The sequence below is a fragment of the Anomaloglossus baeobatrachus genome, chromosome 3 (assembly GCF_048569485.1).
Source record: "Anomaloglossus baeobatrachus isolate aAnoBae1 chromosome 3, aAnoBae1.hap1, whole genome shotgun sequence".
In the NCBI taxonomy this organism is placed as follows: domain Eukaryota; kingdom Metazoa; phylum Chordata; class Amphibia; order Anura; family Aromobatidae; genus Anomaloglossus; species Anomaloglossus baeobatrachus.
In genome coordinates this window covers 278970241-278992489 of record NC_134355.1, presented here as the reverse complement: position 1 = coordinate 278992489, position 22249 = coordinate 278970241, and the positions used below count along the sequence as shown (strand labels likewise).

The window sequence follows — 22249 nt, the reverse complement described above, 5'->3', positions numbered from 1 at the left end:
GGCGTGGGTGGAGATCCGGACCGCGCAGCTCTATCAGAGGCTGCAGGTCAAGATGCAGCTCCTCTTGGAGGAGTGGGAGACCGACATGACGGAGATCATAGCGACCGTGCGGAGACGCGAGGAGGAAGTGAGTGACCCACGCCCCGGTACCCCTAGTGGGCCGGTCATCGTGGCTGCGGGACCCGGTCTGAACCCTCTCGCCCTACTGCCTCCCTCGCCATCTGTCCTGGCTGCCGTGACCCCGCCACTAGGCCCGCTACCACCGCAACTGGTAGCGATACCCAGCATGTCCGCCCCGGCGGACCGACCTGTAGCCGGAGCCCGTAGCCGACCGGAGGTGCTACCTTGGAAAGCCCCGAAACCCGAACTGGAGGCATCCCCCGAGAGATTCCCCAAGCAGAAGCCGATAGCCCGCTCCGTGCCGAAGGCCCAGCGGAAGAAAGCCCCTGTGCCCATCCCCTACACCTCGGCTGAGGTTGCGCCGGGTTGCCGCTGCAAGGCGGCGCCCAAGGCCAATTTCACCGCGAGACCTTCCGCCTAGATCACCAGCAGTGGGCAGTGTTCACCAGGTCTCGCGGGGCCCGACCCGTGCGCCGGAGCTCGCAGCAGCACCGTACTGGGATAGGAAGCCAGTACCGTTGGGCCCAGAAATCGAGGAGAGGGAAAGGAAGAAGGCGGAGTTGGTGGCCCGTGCAATCCGGGAGAAAGAGAGCCTGAGACAAGCAACCTTCCGTGTCCGGGGCCCGCTGTATGAAGGGCAGGTGAGGCGGTTTGATGTCTGCCGGGGCTTTGGCTTCATATATGAACCGGGCCTGGAGGCCGAAGTATTCATAGCCCGGCGGGATGTTAATGCCCACCTGCCGGAGGAGCACCCAGGCCGTAACCTGATGCCGGGCGACCTGGTGCAGTACACCCGGCACTGTGGGGAGAGGGGGTGGTTTGCGCTGGATGCCAAGCTGAGGGGCAGCCAAGAGGCCCGGGTGTCCACCGCGTCCCCTCACCCAGCAGACACCGAAGAGTTGGAGTAAAGGGCAGCGGAATGCCATTGTCACCGTCCCCGTTGGGACCACAGTGTGTGTTTTAAAGTTTGAAAGTTTGAGAATGATAAGTAAATGATTAACCGAAGATTTACCTGATTGTCAACTGTGATTTGGAACCGTTCGTAGCCGGCAGCTGGTCCCCGTTGGGACCCCCTTCACCACTTTACATAAGAAACTACTTATGAACAAGCCCGAGAACTTGCAGGGCAACCACAAACTTAGTGGCATGTAAATAAAAATGTTGTTACAGCTTCCACCGTTACTGCCTCCGGAGAGGCAGATTGGAGGAAGGGCCCGCAGTGGAGTAGGCTGGGGCGCAGCCACCACCGGAACCGGTGGCAATCCTCTGGGGGTTTCAAGGGTTCCCCATGGACGTGGGTCCCCTGAAAAGGACAGAACCCACTCGGGCAACTTGTGCAGGACTGGGGTAAAGGGGTACTGCCTGTTTGCTTAGGGGCAGCATCAGGGCCAGGTTGCTTGGGTGGGAGAGAGCGGAAGCCATAACCGTTTAAAACCATTAGTAAAGTTTAAGTAAGAGTACCTCCCGATGTGGGAAGATGTTATTATAATTGTATGTCTGTTACCGTTTTTTATCTTTTTTAGTTGGTGAAAATAAAACCGGTGATGGACGGGCAGCCCGCGGATGGTCTGCATTTAACTAAGGGGGAATGTGGCGCCCTGGACAAGCCAGGGGCCACAGAGCGCAACACCCACACACCCCACACTCCCAGCAGGCACACCAAAGCCAGAACACAAAACCCTTGTTGCCTTCCTCCAGGGGCTGATGTCCACACCAGGGGGTGGGCCAGGCGGTTGGCCCCACCCACCAAGGAGTTCACAGTCCTGGAGGCAGGAAACTGTAGTCAGTTTAGCTCAGGGAGAGCTTGAGTGCAGAGCAGATAGAGTTTGGGAGTGGAAGTGTGCAGAAGGAGGTAGTAGTTGAGCAGCCTGAAGTTGGTCCGGGTGTGTGGCCCTGACAGATCAGCAAGGTTGGCAGACGGTGGTGACCGTCTGCAGGAGTGGCCGATTGGAGTCTACCGTAAGGACCGTGGACGGGCGGTGGCCTGGCGGTACCGGACCAGTACACAAAGAGGAGCCAGCACCATCTGGCAGGGGCTTTTCGGACCCCGGCAAGGCTAGGAGTCGCCGTGAATTTGCCAAATCCGTTAGTGAAGGGGACCTCCTGGGTTTCCAAACAGTCAAGTCCCGACAGAAGGCAACCGTCCAACCGAGTGAGAGAGACACCGCCACCGCCAAGGCAACCGTTTCTCAGGGACAGCGCCTGCGGGCAAAAGAGGCTCCTCCGGCCCATATCCAAGCCGGGGAGCGGGTTACCGGTGGGAACCCATTGGAACCGCACCGACATCTTAGGTGCAGGGAAAGGCAGTTGCCACCAACCTGCTGGGAGCACCAACACCACAGCCATCTGTGGGACCCGTCCATCCAGCCGTGTGTTTTACCGAGAACTGTGTCTTCATCATTGGGCTGAGTGAGCACCACAGTGCCGTGCGGCACAGCGCTGCCCCCGCGACCCTGCACCTTCCCAGGCCCCGTAACCTGCCTGCCATCCATCCCTACCCCATCATCGGGCCCCGGGACAACCAACCCCCCTACCCACGGAGGGAAGAAATAACAACAAAGCTGCTCCCAGTCACCGCTCCCGGGATCCCCGTCTAGAGCAGCGGTGGTGTCAGCAAAATCACCACAACCGTGGGTGGCGTCACGGACAATATCCATAATCAAAACCCCCACAACCAATCAATTCCCTTTTCACTCACGGGCGAGGAGTGCCGCTCGAGTCCCCGGGATCCGCCACCACCGAGCAGCAGCAGCGGCCGCAGCAGCAGCGGCAGCCGGACCCTCCTCCGCCCGCGACACTTCAGCCCGTAGCTGTCTGCTTTACCTTGGTGGGTTATCAATAATAAAGGGAATCAGAAACATTTTTTAGAATGATTTATTTCTAAAAATATAAATAATTTAAAAACAACAGCATGGATCCCACCTATTTTTGATAAGCAGTTAAGGTAAAGCAGACAGCTTTAGGCCTGGCCCTTCCCAGCCTAAAAATAGAAGCCAGCAATTGCCCCAGAATTGGTGCATCATATTAGATGCATCAATTCTGGTGCTTCATCCCAGTTCTTCCGGATTGCTCTGGTGCATTGGCAATTGGAGTACTGGTTTATGGGGTTGATGTCAGCTGCATAGTGTCAGCTGACATCAAACCAACTGGACTGTAATGGAGAAATATCTATCAGACATCACCATTAGTAACTCAGTAAGTGTAAAGATGATAAAACACACAGACAGAAAAAAATAGTTCAGTTGAATGAAGACTCCGTCGCACTATCCCTCATTTGCAAATGTATTTAAAAAAAGAATACATGAAAATCTGACGTACTCCATTGTTTAGTACTTCCATGACATCCCCAGAATCTGTACTCCAACCTATCGAGTCTCATTCATTGGTCAACATTGAAGGTATGACACTCTGATACAATGTAAACTAGTCAGTGTTACAGCCTGTTTAACAGTGTAAATTTTGTGTGCCATCTAGATAACTCAACATACGGTAACAAAGTGTGTACACCCCTAAGTGAAAATGGACAAATTGTGCTCAAAGTTTTAATAGTTTTTGCAGCCACCATTATTTTCAAGCACTGTCTTAACCCTCTTGGCCATGGAGAACACTAGAGCTTCACAGGTAGCTACTGGAATCCTCTTTCACTCCTCCATGACAACATCATGGTGCAAGTGGATGTTAGAGACCTTGCACTCCTTCATGTTCCATTTGAGGATGTCCCATAGATGCTCAGAGGGGTTTAGGTCTGAACACATGTTTTGCCAGTCCAGCACCTTTAACCTCAGTTTCCATAGCAAAGCAGTGGTTGTCTTGGAGGTGTGTTTGGGTTTCTTATCATGTTGAAGTACTGCCCTGCTGCCCAGTTTCCAAAGGGAAGCGATCATGCTCTTCTTTAGTATGTCACGGTACATGTTGGCATTCATGGTTCCATCAATGAACTGTAGCTTCCCAAAGCTGGCAGCACTCATGCAGCCCAAAACCATGAGACTTCCATCACCAAGCTTATCAATAGGCAAGACACACTTGTCTTTGTACTCCTCACCTGGTTGCCGCCATACACGCTTGATACCATCTGAAGCAAATATGTCTATCTAGCTCTCATCAGACCACAGGACATGGTTCCAGTAATCCATGGCCTCAGTCTGCGTGTCTTCAAGCAAACTGTTTACGGACTTTCTTGTGCATTATCTTTAGAAGAGGATTCCTTCAGCGATGACAGCCATGCCGGCCCATTTGACCCCTCAGAGGAAACAAAACGTGAAATGCGTGTCAAAGGTACTCCTTTTGGCTGCCCCAAAGGTTATATGCTTTTTCATCTTGAATTTGCATTTTTTATTATTGTTTTTCCATCCATTATCCAGTACCTTTGGATTGTAGCACATCGCATTTAACTTTTTGCATGTCTATGACACACCCCAGGGCCTGTGGGGGACTCAGTCCCTGGCCTGGAATCACGGGGACGTGTCACGGATTGCCAGTGCCTGGTTCCGTGACCCTGGGGGTTGCTTAAAAAAAGAAATAAAAGGATAATACAAATAAAATGTTTTTCGTGACACCGCTTGCGGTATGCGACTATGTGGGGAAAGCGGCCGCTGCAAAGTCTCTCCCTGCTGGGACTGGTAATACTGAGCAGCTTGGATGTTATGGCCCTCTGCAAGTAGAGCTAAGCCCCAGGGGAGAATAATGGTGGTTGTAGTATGGTTAACGTTGGTGATACAGAGGTGCAGGACGAATTCAAACAACACAGGGGCTGCGATTGAATTTGTTCTTTACTCACTGGTTCTGTGAAGCTGCAACATGGCTGGTGCTGTTCTCTACCAATCTGGACCGCAGGTAATCCGGGATTCCCTTGGTCCCAGTGCCGGTGTAGTGACCTGGTGAGCTTTACTTCCATGCACCTGTCTGTAATTAGTGGGTCCCCGTGACCTGAAGCGTTCTGGGGTCCCCTCCTGTTGTCACAGTCCTTGCCCATATGGCGGGCAGCTTGAACCTGTCTTGGGTTGGACCTCTGTCCCAGTTCCCGGGTTCCCTCTTTGCTGCTGTGCCCCGGACGATAACGTTGGTGAGGAACCCTGATAATTCCATCACCAGGCAGATTTATCAGGTGAGCTTGAAGCGCTTTCCTGAACTAGGGTTCTGCACCCCGCTGGTGCCTGGTCCCGTGAGTACTCACACCATACTTTCCATGGTGACCGTACTCCTTTAGCCCAACAAGTCACTTCACACGCTCTGTCGGAACGTCGACTTCTGACTCACTGTCAAGATGTCTGTCCACCATCAACTGCACTAACTAGCCCCTCCTCCTCCCAGGTTTCTGACTAGTGGATTGGATAAGTCCTGACCAATAGGTTGCTATCCATCAGATCCGTCGCTAGCCTGTTAACCAGTCTGGGAAAAAGGACATGGATGTCTGTGTTTGAATGGTATTTATCTGCACTGGTCTTCCGGGAACCCAGGGTTAGTACCGCACCTATTACTGGATGCAATATCCTATCACACCTGACGCCTCAGGGGTGCCAAATCTACTTGTGCTTATATTTGCTCTTGTACCTTCATGGTGCTAAGTACTGTTATGAATCAATTGTAATCTAAATAGGGCAACTTCTATATGAGAAAATCCTTTCTTTCAATTTGATATTGGCTCTTTTTTACTACAGCAAATTGTTCTTTTTGTAGGTACTATAGCACTTTTTATTTATTTTTTTACTTTACTACCATAATTCTGTGGCTACTTCCTACATATCTTAAAGGCACCAAGAATTTATTTTATATTTTATATTTGACTAGCTGTAGTACCTGGGCGTTGCCCGGTATAGTAAAAGTATCTCTGTCTCTCTCCTAGTCGCTGTCTGTGTGTCGCTTTCTGTCTGTCTCTCTATCTGTCTCTTTCCTTGTCTGTCTGTGTGTATATCTCTGTCTGTCTGTTTCTATCTCTCTGTCTGTATTTGTATCAGTCTATCTGTCTCCATCTCTGTATCTGTCTGTCTCTCTCTACCTCTGTCTTTCTCTATGTGTGTGTCTTTCTGTCTCTCTCTTTCCCCGTCTGTCTCTTTCCCCGTCTGTCTCTTTCCCTGGCTGTCTCTTTCTCCGTCTGTCTCTTTCCCTTTCTGTCTTTTTCCCCGTCTGTCTCTTTGACCATCTGTCTCTTTGACCGTCTGCCTCTTTCCATGGCCGTCTCTTTGCTCAGCTGTCTCTTTGCCCGTCTATCTCTTTGCCCGTCTGTTTTTTTGCCCGTCTGTCTCTTTCCAGGGCTATCTCTTTCCAGGGCTGTCTCTTTCATGGTCTGTCTCTTTTCCGGTCTGTCTCTTTCCCGGTCTGTCTCTTTGCCCATCTGTCTCTTTGCCCATCTGTCTCATTCCAGGGCTGTCTCTTTCCAGGGCTGTCCGTTTGCCCGTCAGTCTCTTTGCCCGTCAGTCTCTGTCTGTCTCTTTCCACATCTGTCTGTCTCCATCTCTCTGTCTCTTTCCCCATCTGTCTGTCTGTCTCTTTTTGTCTCTCTCTATCCGTCTTATAGGCACCAAGACTTTATTTTATATTTTATATTTGACTAGCTGTAGTGCCCGGGCGTTGCCCGATATAGTAACTGTCTCTCTGTCTCTCTCCCAGTCTCTGTCTGTGTGTCACTGTCTCTCTGTCTCTCTGTCTGTCTCTTTCCTTGTCTGTCTGTGTGTATATGTCTGTCTGTCTGTTTCTATCTCTCTGTCTGTATTTGTATCAGTCTATCTGTCTCCATCTGTCAGTCTCTCTATCTCTGTCTGTCTATATGTGTGTCTTTCTGTCTCTCTCTTTCCCTGTCTGTCTCTTTCCCCGTCTGTCTCTTTCCCTGGCTGTCTCTTTCTGCGTCTGTCTCTTTCCCTTTCTGTCTCTTTCCCGTCTGTCTCTTTCCCCGTCTGTCTCTTTGCCCGTCTGTCTCTTTGACCGTCTGTCTCTTTGACCGTCTGTCTCTTTGACCATCTGTCTCTATCCAGGGCTGTCTCTTTACTCAGCTGTCTCTTTGACTGTCTGTCTCTTTGCCCATCTGTCTCTTTGCCCATCTGTCTCTTTCCAGGGCTGTCTCTTTCAAGAGCTGTTTCTTTCCAGGCCTGTCTCTCTTTCCAGGCCTGTCTCTTTTTCCAGGTCTAACTCTTTGCCCATCTGTCTCTTTCCCTGGTCTGTCTCTTTCCCGGGCTGTCTCTTTCCCAGGCTGTCTCTTTCCAGAGCTGTCTCTTTCCCGAGCTGTCTCTTTCCTGGTCTGTCTCTTTGCCCATCTGTCTCTTTCCAGGGCTGTCTCTTTCCAGGGCTGTCTCTTTCCAGGGCTTTCTGTTTGCCCGTCAGTCTCTTTGCCCGTCAGTCTCTGTCTGACTCTTTCCACATCTGTCTGTCTCTATCTTTCTGTCTCTTTCCCTGTCTGTCTGTCTCTCTCTATCCATCTCCCCACCAACATCATATTACCTCACACATAAGCTTCTTATACTAACAGTTTATTTTGCTCCTATAGCAACCACTGACAGTTGCTATTAATAGCTTGTAGCTCCCACCTCTATTCAGTTTAATGGAGGCAGGATTTTTGGAGAGTAACTGTAAAGCGCAGGGTTAAATTTTCCCTCCCAAACATAATCTATGACGTTCCCTGAGTCCCATGGAGTGTCTGTGTAAAATTTCGTGGTTGTAAATATGACAGTGCGGATTCCTTTAGCGGACATACATACACACACACATACACACATACACTCAGCTTTATATATTACACCAGCTGTAGTACCCGAGCGTTGCCCAGGATAGTATCTGTCTCTCTGTCTTTCTCCCAGTCTCTTTTTGTGTGTCTCTGTCTGTCTATCTCTCTGTCTCTGTCTTTCTTTGTCTGTCTGTGTCTGTCTCTGTCTGTCTGTGTCTATCTCTCTGTCTGTATTTGTATCAGTCTATCTGTCTCCATCTCTGTGTCTGTCTGTTTCTCTCTATCTCTGTGTCTGTCTCTATATGTTTGTCCGTCTGTCTTTCCCCATCTGTCTCTCTTTCCCCGTTTGTCTCTCTTTCCCATCTGTCTCTCTTTCCCCATCTGTCTCTTTCCCCATCTGCCTCTTTCCCCATCTGCCTCTTTCCCCGTCTGTCTCTTTCCAAGGCTGTCTCTTTCCAAGGCTATCTCTTTCCAAGGCTGTCTCTTTGCCCGGTTGTCTCTTTGCCCGGCTGTCTCTTTCCCCGGCTGTCTCTTTCCCCGTCTATCTCTTTCCAGGCCTGTCTCTTTCCATGGCTGTCTCTTTGCCCGGCTGCCTCTTTGCCCGGCTGTCTCTTTTCACGGCTGTCTCTTTCCAGGGCTGTCTCTCTCCAGGGCTGTCCCTTCGCAGGGCTGTCTCTTTCCACGGCTGACCCTTTCCAGGGCTGTCTCTTTCCAGGGCTGTCTCTTTGCCCGTCTGTCTCTTTCCAGGGCTGTCTCTTTCCATGGCTGTCTCTTTCCAGGGCTGTCTCTTTCCCCGTCTGTCTGTCTGTCTCTTTCCCCATCTGTCTGTGTCTCTGTCTGTGTCTCTGTCTGTCTGTCTTTTTCTGTCTCTCTATCCATCTCTCCGCCAACATCATATAACCTCTCACATAACAGTTTATTTTGTTCCTACAGCAACCACTGACAGTTGCTATTAATAACCTATAGCTCCCACCTCCATTCAGTTTAATGGCGGCAGGATTTTCGACACTAACTGTAAAGCACGGGGTTAAATTTTTCTGTCAAAACATAGTCTACGATGTTCCCTGGGTCACATGAGGCGTCTGTGCAAAATTTTGTGATTGTAAATGCGACGGTGCGGATTCCTTTAGCGAACATACACACATACACACATACACACACACCTACACGCACACACTCAGTTTTATATATTAGACTAGCTGTAGTACCCGGTTGTTGCCAGGGATAGTAACTGACTATTCTTAACTATACCAAAATAAAATAAAAAATATTCTGCAGAAAAAAGTCACAAACTAAACCGACAGAAATGTTATTAATAAAACTAATAAAAGTAAAGTCATTGAAACATTTCACATCATATATTCAACAGCACATATACAGTATGTAACACAAAAACTAATTACCAAAGTAATGTAAAGTACTTTATCCTGAACTCCTTATTAGAGATGAGCTAACCTTATTCTCAGGGTTCGGGCTTGGAAAATGACCTGAAAATCTCTCTGGTGAGTACCGCGCTGTGCTGGTGTATGAGTGATATGCAGCATTGTGCGTGTTTTGGGAAGTGCGTGATCGGCCCAAATTTGACTTACATTCGGCGATCTGAGATGTATTGTTCATGGAGTAATAAAAAAAAACTTTACCCACCCACCTCCGAAAATGGTTTGCTTTCAGCTCACAGCAAAACATTTCTGGAGGTGTGTGGACGGTGCTTTTTCTTTTTCATTTCTCCATGAACATTACATCTTAGAACACAGAATGTGAGTCAAATTTGAGCCAATCACACACTTCCCTCAGCGCGCACATTGCTGCGCATCATTCATACACTAGCAGAGCGCAATACTCACCACTGCGATTTTACAGCATTTTCCAAGCCCGAACCCCGTGCCTTGAGCCTGAGGTTCGCTCAACTCTACTTCTTAAGCCAGCTTTACACCTTACAATTAGGTATGCGATCTCGTATGCGATGTGACACGCCCAGGTCGCATATGCGATTGAATGAGATTGCATGTAGGTCGTTCATTTGCTGTCACACGTGCGTTAGTAGCCTATGTTAAATTGATCAATTTTGTGTGCGATCCTTTAGATCATGTGTTCCGTGACGTATGCATCGGGCACCCTTTTTTTTTTTTTATTTATTGACTTGCCAAGCGTGTGTAATGTGTAGGGATGCGTTTTTACTATGTCATCTGCCATTCAGCTCTGCTACATGGCCGCTAACAGCAGACACAGACAGCCATGTAGCAGAGCTGAATGGCAGATGACAGCAGACACAGACAGAGCCGCACTGTCAGAATGAACTCGGGTGAACCTCACCCGACTTCACGGTCATGCTGCGGCTCTGTCTGTGTCGCGTTCTGATTAGCGGTCACCAGTGAAGGACTCACCGGTGACCGCTAAACTCCTGAGTGACTGAATTGAGCAGCCCTCTCTCATACTCACCGATCCCCGATCCCCGGCGCTGCACTGCATTCACACTGCTCCGGCGGCTTTTACTGTTTTGAAAAAGCCGGCCGCCCATTAAACAATCTGGTATGCCCTGCTTACCCCGCCCACCGGCGCCTATGATTGGTTACAGTGAGACACGCCCCCCACGCTGAGTGACAGGTGTCACACTGCACCCAATCACAGCAGCCGGTGGGCGTGTCTATACTGTGTATTGAAATAAATAATTAAATAATTAAAAAAAACGGCGTGCGGTCCCCCCCAATTTTAAAACCAGCCAGATAAAGCCATACGGCTGAAGGCTGGTATTCTCAGGATGGGGAGCTCCACGTTATGGGGAGCCCCCCAGCCTAACAATATCAGCCAACAGCCGCCCAGAATTGCCGCATACATTAGATGCGACAGTTCTGGGACTGTACCCGGCTCTTCCCGATTTGCCCTGGTGCGTTGGCAAATCGGGGTAATAAGGAGTTATTGGCAGCCCATAGCTGCCAATAAGTCCTAGATTAATCATGTCAGGCGTCTATGAGACACCCTCCATGATTAATCTGTAAGTGACAGTAAAAAACACACACACATGAAAAAATCCTTTATTAGAAATAAAAAACACAAACACATTCCCTCATTAGCAATTTATTAACCCCCGACAAACCCTCCATGTCCGGCGTACTCCACAGTCCTCCAGCGTCGCGTCCAGCTCTGCTGCATGGAGGTGACAGGAGCAGCAGAAGACACCGCCGCTCCGGTCACCTCCACGCAGGTAATGAAGACAGCCGCGCGATCAGCTGATCTGTCACTGAGGTTACCCGCGGCCACCGCTGGATCCAGTGACAGCGGGTAACCTCAGTGACAGATCAGCTGATCGCGCGGCTGTCTTCATTACCTGCGTGGAGGTGACCGGAGCGGCGGTGTCTTCTGCTGCTCCTGTCACCTCCATGCAGCAGAGCTGGACGCGACGCTGGAGGACTGTGGAGTACGCCGGACATGGAGGGTTTGTCGGGGGTTAATAAATTGGTAATGAGGGAATGTGTTTGTGTTTTTTATTTCTAATAAAGGATTTTTTCATGTGTGTGTGTTTTTTTACTGTCACTTACAGATCAATCATGGAAGGTGTCTCATAGACGCCTGACATGATTAATCTAGGACTTATTGGCAGCTATGGGCTGCCAATAACTCCTTATTACCCCGATTTGCCAACGCACCAAGGCAAATCGGGAAGAGCCGGGTACAGTCCCAGAACTGTCGCATCTAATGTATGCGGCAATTCTGGGCGGCTGTTGGCTGATATTGTTAGGCTGGGGGGCCCCCCATAACGTGGAGCTCCCCATCCTGAGAATACCAGCCTTCAGCCGTATCGCTTTATCTGGCTGGTTTTAAAATTGGGGGGGAACCGCACGCCGTTTTTTTTAATTATTTAATTATTTATTTCAATACACAGTATAGACACGCCCACCGGCTGCTGTGATTGGGTGCAGTGTGAAACCTGTCACTCAGCGTGGGGGTGTGTCTCACTGCAACCAATCATAGGTGCTGGTAGGCGGGGAAAGCAGAGAATACGAGATTGTTTAATGGGCGGCCGGCTTTTTCAAAAAAGTAAAAGCCGCCGGAGCAGTGTGAATGCCGTGCAGCGCTGCGCTGGAGATCGGGGATCGGTGAGTATATGAGAGAGGGGGTAAGAGGGATAGACTGACATGGACAGAGAGAGAGGGACAGAGATAGTGACGGACTGACAGAGATTAGTGCATGACAGACATTGTGAGGCGCTTCAGAACGCAGCTTTTCAGCTGCGCTCTGAAGCGGACCTTTTTTAAGCTGCGGTGCAGAGCGCACACCTGCGCTCATAGCCTCAGACACCAAAATCGTATGAGGGATGTCACACGTTACAATTCACTAGTTTCGTACTACCAAACGTCCAATGTATGAGGAATAAACGACGTGTATGCGATCACCGTATTTTCGTTCAATATCGATCGCATGTAGGTTTCACACGCAAACACGTCACGAACGATGCCGGATGTGCGTCACTTACAACTTGACCCCGACGACGGATTGAAGGATTTATTGAAGTGTGTAAAGCAGGCTTTATTCTAAAGCCTTTTGATAAACAACATTCTTTGTTTTTCCTTCCGATGCAAAGATAAATAGATTTTTGGCAGTTCCAACTCTTGAACAGGCCATATAAAGTTGACCATGAGAAAAGCATGGAGATTGCAAATTGATTCCTGCTACCTTCAAGGACTGTGCCTGAGCCTTGTTTATGGACATTGCAAATGACAGTCAAACAGGAAACTGAAGGCGTTTAAAACCAAAAGGCAAATCCGATGGAATGAGTGGAATTGTTGGAATGAAAATGTCCTCTCCTTTGGCACATCCTGTCAAAATGGTTGCTTCAATTACGTGTGGATACAGGTTCTTAATCAAGAGTCTTGTTCCATTACACAGCTTTGGTGGATCTAAATTTCTCAACAGCAAAATAGGTGCTCCAGGTTTAAGAAAGAGGTTATGTGGAGGGAGTCCTTGTGGTTCCAAGGAGTTGAGGAACTCTGTTGGATAGAATAATGCTTGAACAGGGTCTGTCACTGTATCCACTGACTTGTAGGTCCTGCACACACCTGGAAGAAGGCTTAGGCTATGTGCCCACGCTAGAATGTCCCTGCGGATTTTTTTGCCTGAAAATCCGCGACTTTCGCGGCAAATCCGCACCTGCGGATTTGCCGCGGATTTACCGCGGATTTGCCGCGGATTTTGATGCGGATTTTTTTTTTTTTTTCCCATTCAAAGCCAAAAATCCGCACCAAATCTGCACCAAACAATTGACATGCTGCAGATTTTTCCGCATCAAAATCCGCGGCAAATCCGCCGCGGAAAAATCCGCAGCATGGGCACAGCATTTCCAAAATGCCATTGAAATGGCTTGGAAGTGCTGCTGCTGCAGATTTTCGGCAAATCCGCGGTAAATCCGCGGCAAAATCCGCGGTAAATCCGCGGTAAATCCTGTAGCGTGGGCACATAGCCTTAGAATTTGAAAAATTATCTTGTTGACACTATCGTTTTTGGGCGCTAGAATGGCCCTTTCACATAACCAGCATGACTTTCTGAAGTCGCATTGAATGCTTTTAGGTGTGTGTGTTTATTTACTGTAATTTACAGATTAATCATGGAAGGTTTCTCGGGGAGACGCCTGACATGATTAATCTAGGATTTAGTGGCAGCTATGGGCTGCCAATAACTCCTTATTACCCCGATACGCCAACGCACCAGGGCAAATCGGGAAGAGCCGGGTACAGTCCCAGAACTGTCGCATCTAATGTATGCGGCAATTCTTGGTGGCTGCTGACTGATATTGTTAGGCTGGGGGGCTCCCCATAACGTGGAGCTCCCCATCCTGAGAATACCAGCCTTCAGCTGTATGGCTTTATCTGGCTGGTATTAAAATTGGGGGGACCGCACACCATTTTTTTAAATTATTTAATTATTTATTTCACTGCACAGTATACACACGCCCACCGGCTGCTGTGATTGGGTGCAGTGAGACACCTGTCACTCAGCGTGGGGGCATGTCTCACTGCAACCAATCATAGGCGCCGAAAAGCAGGAAAGCAGGGAATACGAGATTGTTTAACCCCATAGCGACGGCCTAACGTCTCAAGACGTCGGAAAAACAGGGTACTTATTCTGTTCCGACGTCTTGAGACTTCAGGCCGGAAAAAGCTTGTAGCGCCCCCCAGTGACGAAAAATCTTGGGGGTTTCAGCTACCGGAGGTAGCTGAGACCCCCAAGATTATGAATCGGGGTGTTTTTTTTGGACCCCGATAATGTGATCGCCGGTATACACCGTATACCGACGTACACATAAAAAAAACAAAAACTGTCAAATAATGCTGATTTCTTTCTTATCTGACATGATCAAACATGTCAGATGATAAAGAAATATAATCTTCTAGTGCCCCCAAGGCCCCCGGTACCGGAGAGTCCCGCCCCACCCCTACCCCCCCCTCCGGAGCAGTCAAAATGGCGCCGAAGCGCACAGAAAACTGGCGCCGGCTCTGCATTCATTTCCCTCCGATCTGAAATGATCAAACATTTCAGATCGCAGGGAAATGTCCTCCCCCTGACCCCTCCTCCGGTCCACCGGAGCCCTCTGGTCCACCGGAGCCCCCTCCGGTTCTCTGGAGCGCACCCCCTCCCCCCCCCTCCGGAGCATGCAAGATTGCTGCGCGCAGCGCATAGCGCGCCCGCATTCATCCTGCTCTTTCTGCCGCATGTGACACGTCACATGCGGCAGAAAAGTCGTCCCCAGGTCCCCCGGCCAGCCCTCGGTCAGCCCCCGGTCAGCCCCGTTAGCTGGCTGCTGCTCCGTCCCCGCGATCCCTCCGCCTCCTAGAAAGCTGGCGGCGCATGCGCAGACAGCGGCTGTCAGCTGGATCCTTGTAAGCAGGGACGCTGACCTTGCTGCTGCGCTGTGGACCGGGGGAGAGTGAGTGCAGTAATCTGCAGCCACACTCCTCACATGGAGAGCCTGCTGTTCTAGAATATGGGGGGTACGTTCAGTGAGCGTGCCCCTCATATTCTGGAATGAGGTTACTGCAGGTCACTCTGCCCTAGGTTGGACCGGGGCAGTGGGAGTGCAGTATTCTCAGATTACTGCACCCACACTGCTCATGGAGAGCTTGCTCTTCCAGAAAATGGGGGATACGTTCCCTGAACATGCCCCCCATATTCTAGAAGGTCCAGAGTCACCGAGGGACCTCCAAAATGGATTACAGCGACCGAAATTTATTTATTTTCAATAAATTGGTGAAAAAGGAATGTTTCGGGGAGTTTTTTTTTCAAATATTTTTTTTTTTTTGTGTTTATTTTTTTCTATTACTGACTGGGTTAGTGATGTCGGGTATCTGTTTAGATGCCGTGACATCACTAACCCCAGGGCTTGATGTCAGGTGACATTACAGCTGGTATCAACCCCGTATATTACCCCGTTTGCCACCGCACCAGGGCGCGGGATGAGCTGGAGCGAAGCGCCAGGATTGGCGCATCTAATGGATGCGCCACTTCTGGGGCGGCTGCGGCCTGCTATTTTTAGGCTGGGAAGAGTCCAATAACCATGGCTCTTCCCACCCTGAGAATACCAGACCCCAGCTGTCCACTTCACCTTGGCTGGTGATCTAATTTGGGGGGGACCCCCCGTTTGTTTTTTTGTTTTTTTTTTTTTTAAAACAACGCCTGGGGAGCCCTCCAAATTGATCACCAGCCAAGGTGAAGCTGTCAGCTGTGGTTTGCAGGCTACAGCTGTCTGCTTTACCCTAGCTGGCTATCAAAAATAGGGGGGACCCCACGTCGAGTATTTTAATTATTAATTTTTTGGGGGGCTAAATACAAGGCTAGGCACCCTTTAGTGCCACATGAAAGGCACTAAAGGGCGCCAGCTTAGAATATGCAGGGGGGGTGGGACGTTATATATGTTTGACATCTATCCATTCATCCATTGTAGCATTTTAGGCTGTGCGCCCACAATCAGGGTTTGCAGCGTTTTGGGCGCAGAGTGTTTTCCCTGCGTCCATAGCGCTGCATTGTGCAGTAGAAGCACAGTGGAAGGATTTTTAGAAATCCTATGCCCAATGTGCTTCTTTTCTCCGCAGCATACACTGACCTGTGGTGCAGCTTCCCGAGCCTCAGCATGTCAATTTATGCTGCGGAGACAAGAGTGTTCTCTGCAGGTAGCATAGAGTTCCACAGCAGCCTGAACCCAAATCGTGGGCATGGGCAGCTGCGTTCTCCCATGGACAACACTCACATCTCTGCAGGAAGGCTGACACTGTGTACTAGACGCCGTGTCGCTGGATCATGGCCACATAGCCTAAAAGTGAGAAATTTGTTGCTACAGCAACATTTTTGTGAACTACCTGTGGATTCAAAATGCTTACTATACTCCTGAATAAAATCCAGTTTCCAAAATGGGGTCACTTGTGGGGGGTTTCTGCTGTATAGGTACCCAAGGGGCCCTGCTAATGTGACATGGTGCCCGCAATTTATTTCAACTTTTCCAGAATTCAAATGGTGCTCCTTCCATTCCAAGCCCTCCCATTTATCCAAACAGAGGTTTTTGGCCACATGTGGGGTATCCCTGTGATCATAAGACATTGGGTAACAACCTGTGGGGTCCACGGTTTGTTGTTGCCTCTTGAAAAAGTAAGAAATATGATGCTAAAGCAACATTTTTGTGAAAAAAATGAAAATTTTCAATATGGCAACCTAAGCTTATCAAATTCTGTGAAGTACTCTTGGATTCAAACTGCTCAATATACACCTAGATAAAAGCCTTGAGGTGTCTTGTTTCCAGAATGGGGTCACTTGTGGGGGACCTCCACTGTTTAGGCACCTTAGGGGCTTTCCAAATGCAACATAGCGTCCGCTAATGATTCCAGCCAATTGTGCAGTCAAATGGCACTCCTTCCCTTCCGAGCCCTGCTGTGCACCCAAACAGTTGATTTTCATCACACATAAGGTATCAGCATACTCAGGAGAAATTGCACAATAAATCTTATGCTGAATTTTTTCCTTTTACACTTGTAAAAAAAAAAGCTACCTGGTTGAAGTAACAATTTTGTGGTAAAAATTTATTTTTTTATTTTCACAGCTCAACATTATAAACTTCTGTGAAGCACCTGAGGGTTCAGGGTACTCACCAAACATCAGGGGTCTATTTTCCAAAATGGGGCCACATGTTGGGGAGCTTCACTGTATAGGCACCTCAGGGGCTCTCCTAATGCAACATGGTGTCCGCTATTGATTCCAGCCAATTTTGCAGTCAAATGGCGCTCCTTCCCTTCCGAGCCCTGTCATGCGCCCAAGCAGTTGATTTCCACCACATATAAGGTATCGCCAAACTCAGGAGAAATTGCACAATAAATTTCATGGTGATTTTTTTCCTGTTACCCTTGTGAAAAAAAAAGCTACCTGGTTGAAATAACAATTTTGTGGTAAAATTTTATTTTTTTATTTTCATGGCTCAACGTTATAAGATTCTGTGAAGCACCTGGGGGTTCAGGGTACTCACCAAACATCTAGATAAATTCCTTGAGTGACCTAGTTTCCAAAATGGGGTCACTTGTGCGGGGTTTCTACTGTTTAGGTACCTTAGGGGGCCTCCAAATGCGACATGGTGCCCGCAATCTTTTTCAGCCAAATTTCCTTTCCAAAATTCAAATATTGTTCCTTCCGTTCCAAGCCCTCCCATTTGTCCAAACAAAGGTTTCAGACCACATGTGAGATATCACCGCGCTCATAAAAAAGTGGGTAAAAAACATTGAGGTCAAATTTTTGGAATTACCTCTTGAAAAAGTGAAAACATTGATGCTAAAGCAACATTTTTGAGAAAATTATTAAAATTTTCAATATGACAACGTAACGTTAACAAAATCTGTGAAGTACCTGTGGATCTAAAATGCTCACTATACCCCTAGATAGAAGCCTTGAGGGGTCTAGTTTCTAAAATGGCATCACTTGTGAGGGGTTTCTTCTGTTTAGGGACCTTAGCGGACCTGTAAATGCAACATGGTGCCCGCAATCTATTTCAGACAAATTTGCTTTCCAAAATTCAAATATCGCTCCTTCTGTTCCGAGCCCTCCCATTTACCCAAACAAAGGTTTCTGACCACATGTGGGGTATCGGTGCATTCATGACAAAGTGGGGAACAAGTTTTGTGGTCCATTTTGTTGTGTTATTTCTTCTAAAAGTGAATAAATTTGGGTTAGAGCAACATTTTTAGGTAAAATTTAATTTTTGCTTTTTTTCATTCCACATTGCTTTTGTTCATGTGAAGCACCTGAAGGGTTAATAAACTTCTTGAATGTGGTTTTGAGTACTTTGGGGGGTGCAGTTTTTAGAATGGTGTCACTTTTGGGTATTTTCTGTAATCTAGGCCTATCGAAGTTACTTCAAATATGATGTGATCCCTAAAAAAATGGTTTTGTAAATTTTGATGTAAAAATGAGAAATCGCTGATAAACTTTGAACTCTTCTAACTTCCTAACAAAAAAAAATTTTGTTTCCAAAATTGTGCTTATGTAAAGTAGACAAGTGGAAAATGTTATTTATTAACTATTTTGTGTCACAGAAATCTCTGGTTTAACGGTATAAAAATTTAAAAGTTGAAAATTGCTAAATTTTCAAAATTTTTGCCAAAATTCAATTTTTTTCATAAATAAACGCAAAAAGTATTGTCCTAAATTTGGTACTATCATGAAGTCCAATATGTGACAAAAAAATAGTCTCAAAATCACCAGGATCCGTTGAAGCGTTCCAGAGTTATAACCTCATGAAGTGACACTGGTCAGAATTGCAAAATTTGGTCTGGTCATTAAGGTGAAAATTAGCTCCGTCACTAAGGGGTTAATGAGCGGCAAGCTGTTTCAAAAGAGGAAAAGCCGCCGGAGTTTAGTGAACAGCTGTGCATCGCCGCGGCAGTGATCGGGGAACGGTAAGTATGAGAGAGGGGGGAGACTGACCGACAGACTGTGAGAGGGGGACAGACAAGACAGAGAGAGACCGACAGACAGACAGAGAGACCGACCGACGGACTGAGGGAGATAGAATGAAAAAAAAAAAATGACCGACATCGCTAGTAAAAAGCACAAAACGTGCGTTTTGGACATCGGAGTGCCACACAATGTTTTCATGTAAAATCTTTCATGTAATCTAAAAAAGTAACATACACCAGCTCTATCTCACTATTGGGTATGTGCCCTTAACATTTCTGCCATGAAAATTCATTTTGGTGTCATTTTGGAAGGTTTTCTGGTGAGTACGTAAAAATGGCGTAAAACTCGGACAAAATTGTTCACAGCTGTGACTTTTGAGTGATAAATGCTTCAAGGGGTCTTCCCCATGCTGTTGCCATGTCATTTGAGCACTGTTCTAAGACTTTTGTGACATTTTTAGGGTTTCTACATGCTGCCGGGGGGTCATTTCATAAAAATACTCGGGTCTCCCATAGGATAACATTGGGCTCGGTGCTCGGGCCGAGTACACGAGTATCTTGGGATGCTCGGCCCGAGCCTCGAGCACCCGAGCTTTTTGGTACTCGCTCATCACTAATGATCTGTCCATTTGCAGAGTTTACTGGTGCCTTGCCATCTCCAATAGTCAGCAGCTGGCTCGAGAACAGTTCAGCAGAATCATCGGCTGTCCTGTGAACTCTCATGTTTGTGTGCAGCGATATTTTCTTCTTTTCTTCACATGTCTCCAAAGGTGTGATGCTTTAAGACAAGCGTTGAGTTCATCTGCAGGCGTTGACCTTGGAATAACAGGTAGTGTTTGAAAAAGTCACCGGCCAGAACAACAACTACACCTCCCATAATAGAATAGTTTCCACGCAAGTCTTGAAGCAGTCTGTCAAATGCTTCCAGAGCCCTCTTGTGTGACATGGTGCATTCATCCCAAATGATGGCACTGCACTTTTGAAGCAGTTTGGCCTGTCCTGATCCCTTAGCAATATTACACACTGGACTGTCACTGTGAGACAGGTTAAGCTTAAATGTTGAATGTGCTTTCCTACCACCAGATAAAAGTGTAGCTGCAATTCCAGAAGAAGCCACTGCAAGGGCAATTTTTTGTTGTTGCCAAAATGTTGCCAGGAGCAAGTTGATTAAAAATGTCTTTCCTGTTCCTCCTGGAGCATCTAGGAAGATAATTCCACTTTTGTTAGTTACTGTGAAACTTAAAATTTGGTTGTACGCATCTCTTTGGTCTTGTACCAATAGTGGTTCGTTATGAGAGACAAATGCTGTGAGTTCATCAATGTTGTACTTTGTTCCTATAAAGATATCCCTGCACATTTGATTAACTTCCTGATTTCTTATTGGAGTGGGCAACCCAAGCAGATGTAATGATTTTGCGGACATTGCAATGCTCTTGTCTTCAAGGAGAATTAAGGCTTTGTTGAAAATGTTTTTAGTAAAGTTGACAATTTGCTGAGGATTTTCCTTTTTAACCTGCATGAGGATGTCCTCACTTAGTTCATTTTATACTTTAATCAAATCTGAAGGGAATTTGAAATGTTACAGGTTGTTAGTAGAATAGCAAAGAGGTGTCCTAATCGATTTGGGGTTTGTGTGACTGATGCTTCACTGAGAGTCATGTCCCAGTGTCCATCATTTTCCAGAAGTCCTTGTCTCTGGCAAGCTTCCCTAAATGTTTCACAGACATGGCCTCCGACAGCCTTCAGGTCAGTAAATGATGTTGGGCCCTTGACAACATGAAGTAACATACGCAGGTAGAAGCACTCTGCATTTGATGGATGAACAGTGTAGACGCGACCAAGAGTATCACTTGCTTTGACCCCTGGATGACCTTCAACATCAAGCCCCTGTTTCTCTCCGTTCCAGTGTTTTTCTGGATGCGTTCCAAGTGTAGTATTTCGGTGCATCACAGTAGAGATTTGATTTTGCAAATGGATCTTGTTGACATAGTTAAAAAAAATGCCAAAAGGGTGGTTTTAGGTGTAGTTAAAAACTGCTGGCGCAACTTTGCCAGGTCAAATTAAATCCTCTGTCCATTTTCCAAGTGAATACTGAGATGCACAACTGGTGGGTAGCGCTCATGAATTGAGAACCCTAGTATTCTCAAAACAGCTTCATTGCTGCTGATGTACCTGCCCATCTGGAATGCCTGCAGTTCATCAATAATAGGTCCCTTTTTTTGAAGTTCAAAAACTGCTTGATCACTTCCTTTGTGGACATATTTGCATATGTACTTGATTGATTGCACTGAGTGGCAAGACTCAACGTTGATGTGGGCCTGAAAAATTTTACAGAGCAGAGGGTTGTAAGGCACCACCCACTTGTTGTCAATTTCTGTCTCTTTGAGTGATGTTCCAACCCGCATTTTGAGTTTTGCTAAGAAACCACCATTCCCTGGTTTTCGTCTTCGATAGACTGGATAGCCATCTTGTCCTGTTTGTGTTTCTTGGACAAGGTTTCGTGGGTAATTCTTTGAACACCTGCCATCAACCATGCAGGGGCAATTTTTGTTAAGGCTCCCACAGGGACCATGGATCATGTTCTTTGCAATGGTGTTAAACAGCAATGGGTCATTCTCAGGGTCTAGCAATTTGGCACTGATGATATTGTCAATTTCAGTGGGCTGTATTTTTACTTTGAGCCAGACTAAGATATGGGCATGAGGAAGGCCTCTTTTTTGCCATTCAATTGAATACATCCAGCACTGTGTCGCACCATAAATGTGTGCTTTTATGATCAAGTGAATCATTTTTGTGACTTCTTTTGAAGACTCGTGCGATGATGTCATGGCGATTCATAGTGTTTTGACCTGGTAACAGCTGGCCTTTAATTTCCTCCCAATCAGGATTGCAAGTGAAGATAATATAAAGATCTGGACGACCATACTTTCTCAGATAAGTCATTGCATCTTGTGTGTACTCATGCATGCATGTATGCATGTGTCGTGGGCTTCCAGTGACAGTTGATGGAAGAATGACCATTTTACCCAATTCATTTGGATCAGCATCATTTGCAACAGCATCTCTAAGGTGAATCTATTCTTCGGCTCTTAGCTTCTTTTGATTTAGTCGGATATACAGAAGACGTTCACTCTCGATCTTTGCATACATGTCAACAATGAATTGGTGGAAGAGGTGTCTGTATTTGAGGATGTGATTTTCCTCAGCAACTCTTATCATGATCCTATATGCATTGAAGTCCATGGCCAACACTTTTTTTCCTACAGGGTTGGCTGTTGCAGGATCTGTCTGAGGTATTTCAAAGTGCTAGAAATCCTGTCCCTGCCAAAAGATAATTGGATATTGCAGAGCATCATAGGACCTATGACTTTCTGCCACCCGTTGTAAACCATTGTTCCTTTTCTGAAGTGTGAGCCCTGGGAATTTTCTCTCTGCGCCGCCTCGGGGACTCAGCTGCGATCGCCGAGCCGCTCGGATCCGTGCTCGTCGGGTTCTCTTTGCAGTGACTCGAGCCTCTCACGGACCCGGGGGGCAGAGGGTAATCCCGTCGCCT

The 22249-nt window shown here is 47.4% G+C and overlaps 1 protein-coding gene across 1 annotated transcript in view; it reads right to left on the bottom strand.

Annotated features, from left to right (window-relative positions):
• Positions 1–21717, bottom strand: part of LOC142297212 (uncharacterized) — a 32337-nt gene extending 10620 nt beyond the window's left edge. Inside the window, 5 exon segments of the mRNA XM_075341475.1 lie at positions 19300–19449; positions 19452–19537; positions 19540–20228; positions 20869–21500; positions 21502–21717. Coding sequence (XP_075197590.1) covers positions 19300–19449; positions 19452–19537; positions 19540–20228; positions 20869–21500; positions 21502–21717 — 1773 coding nt within the window.
• Positions 21718–22249: the final 532 nt, after the last annotated feature.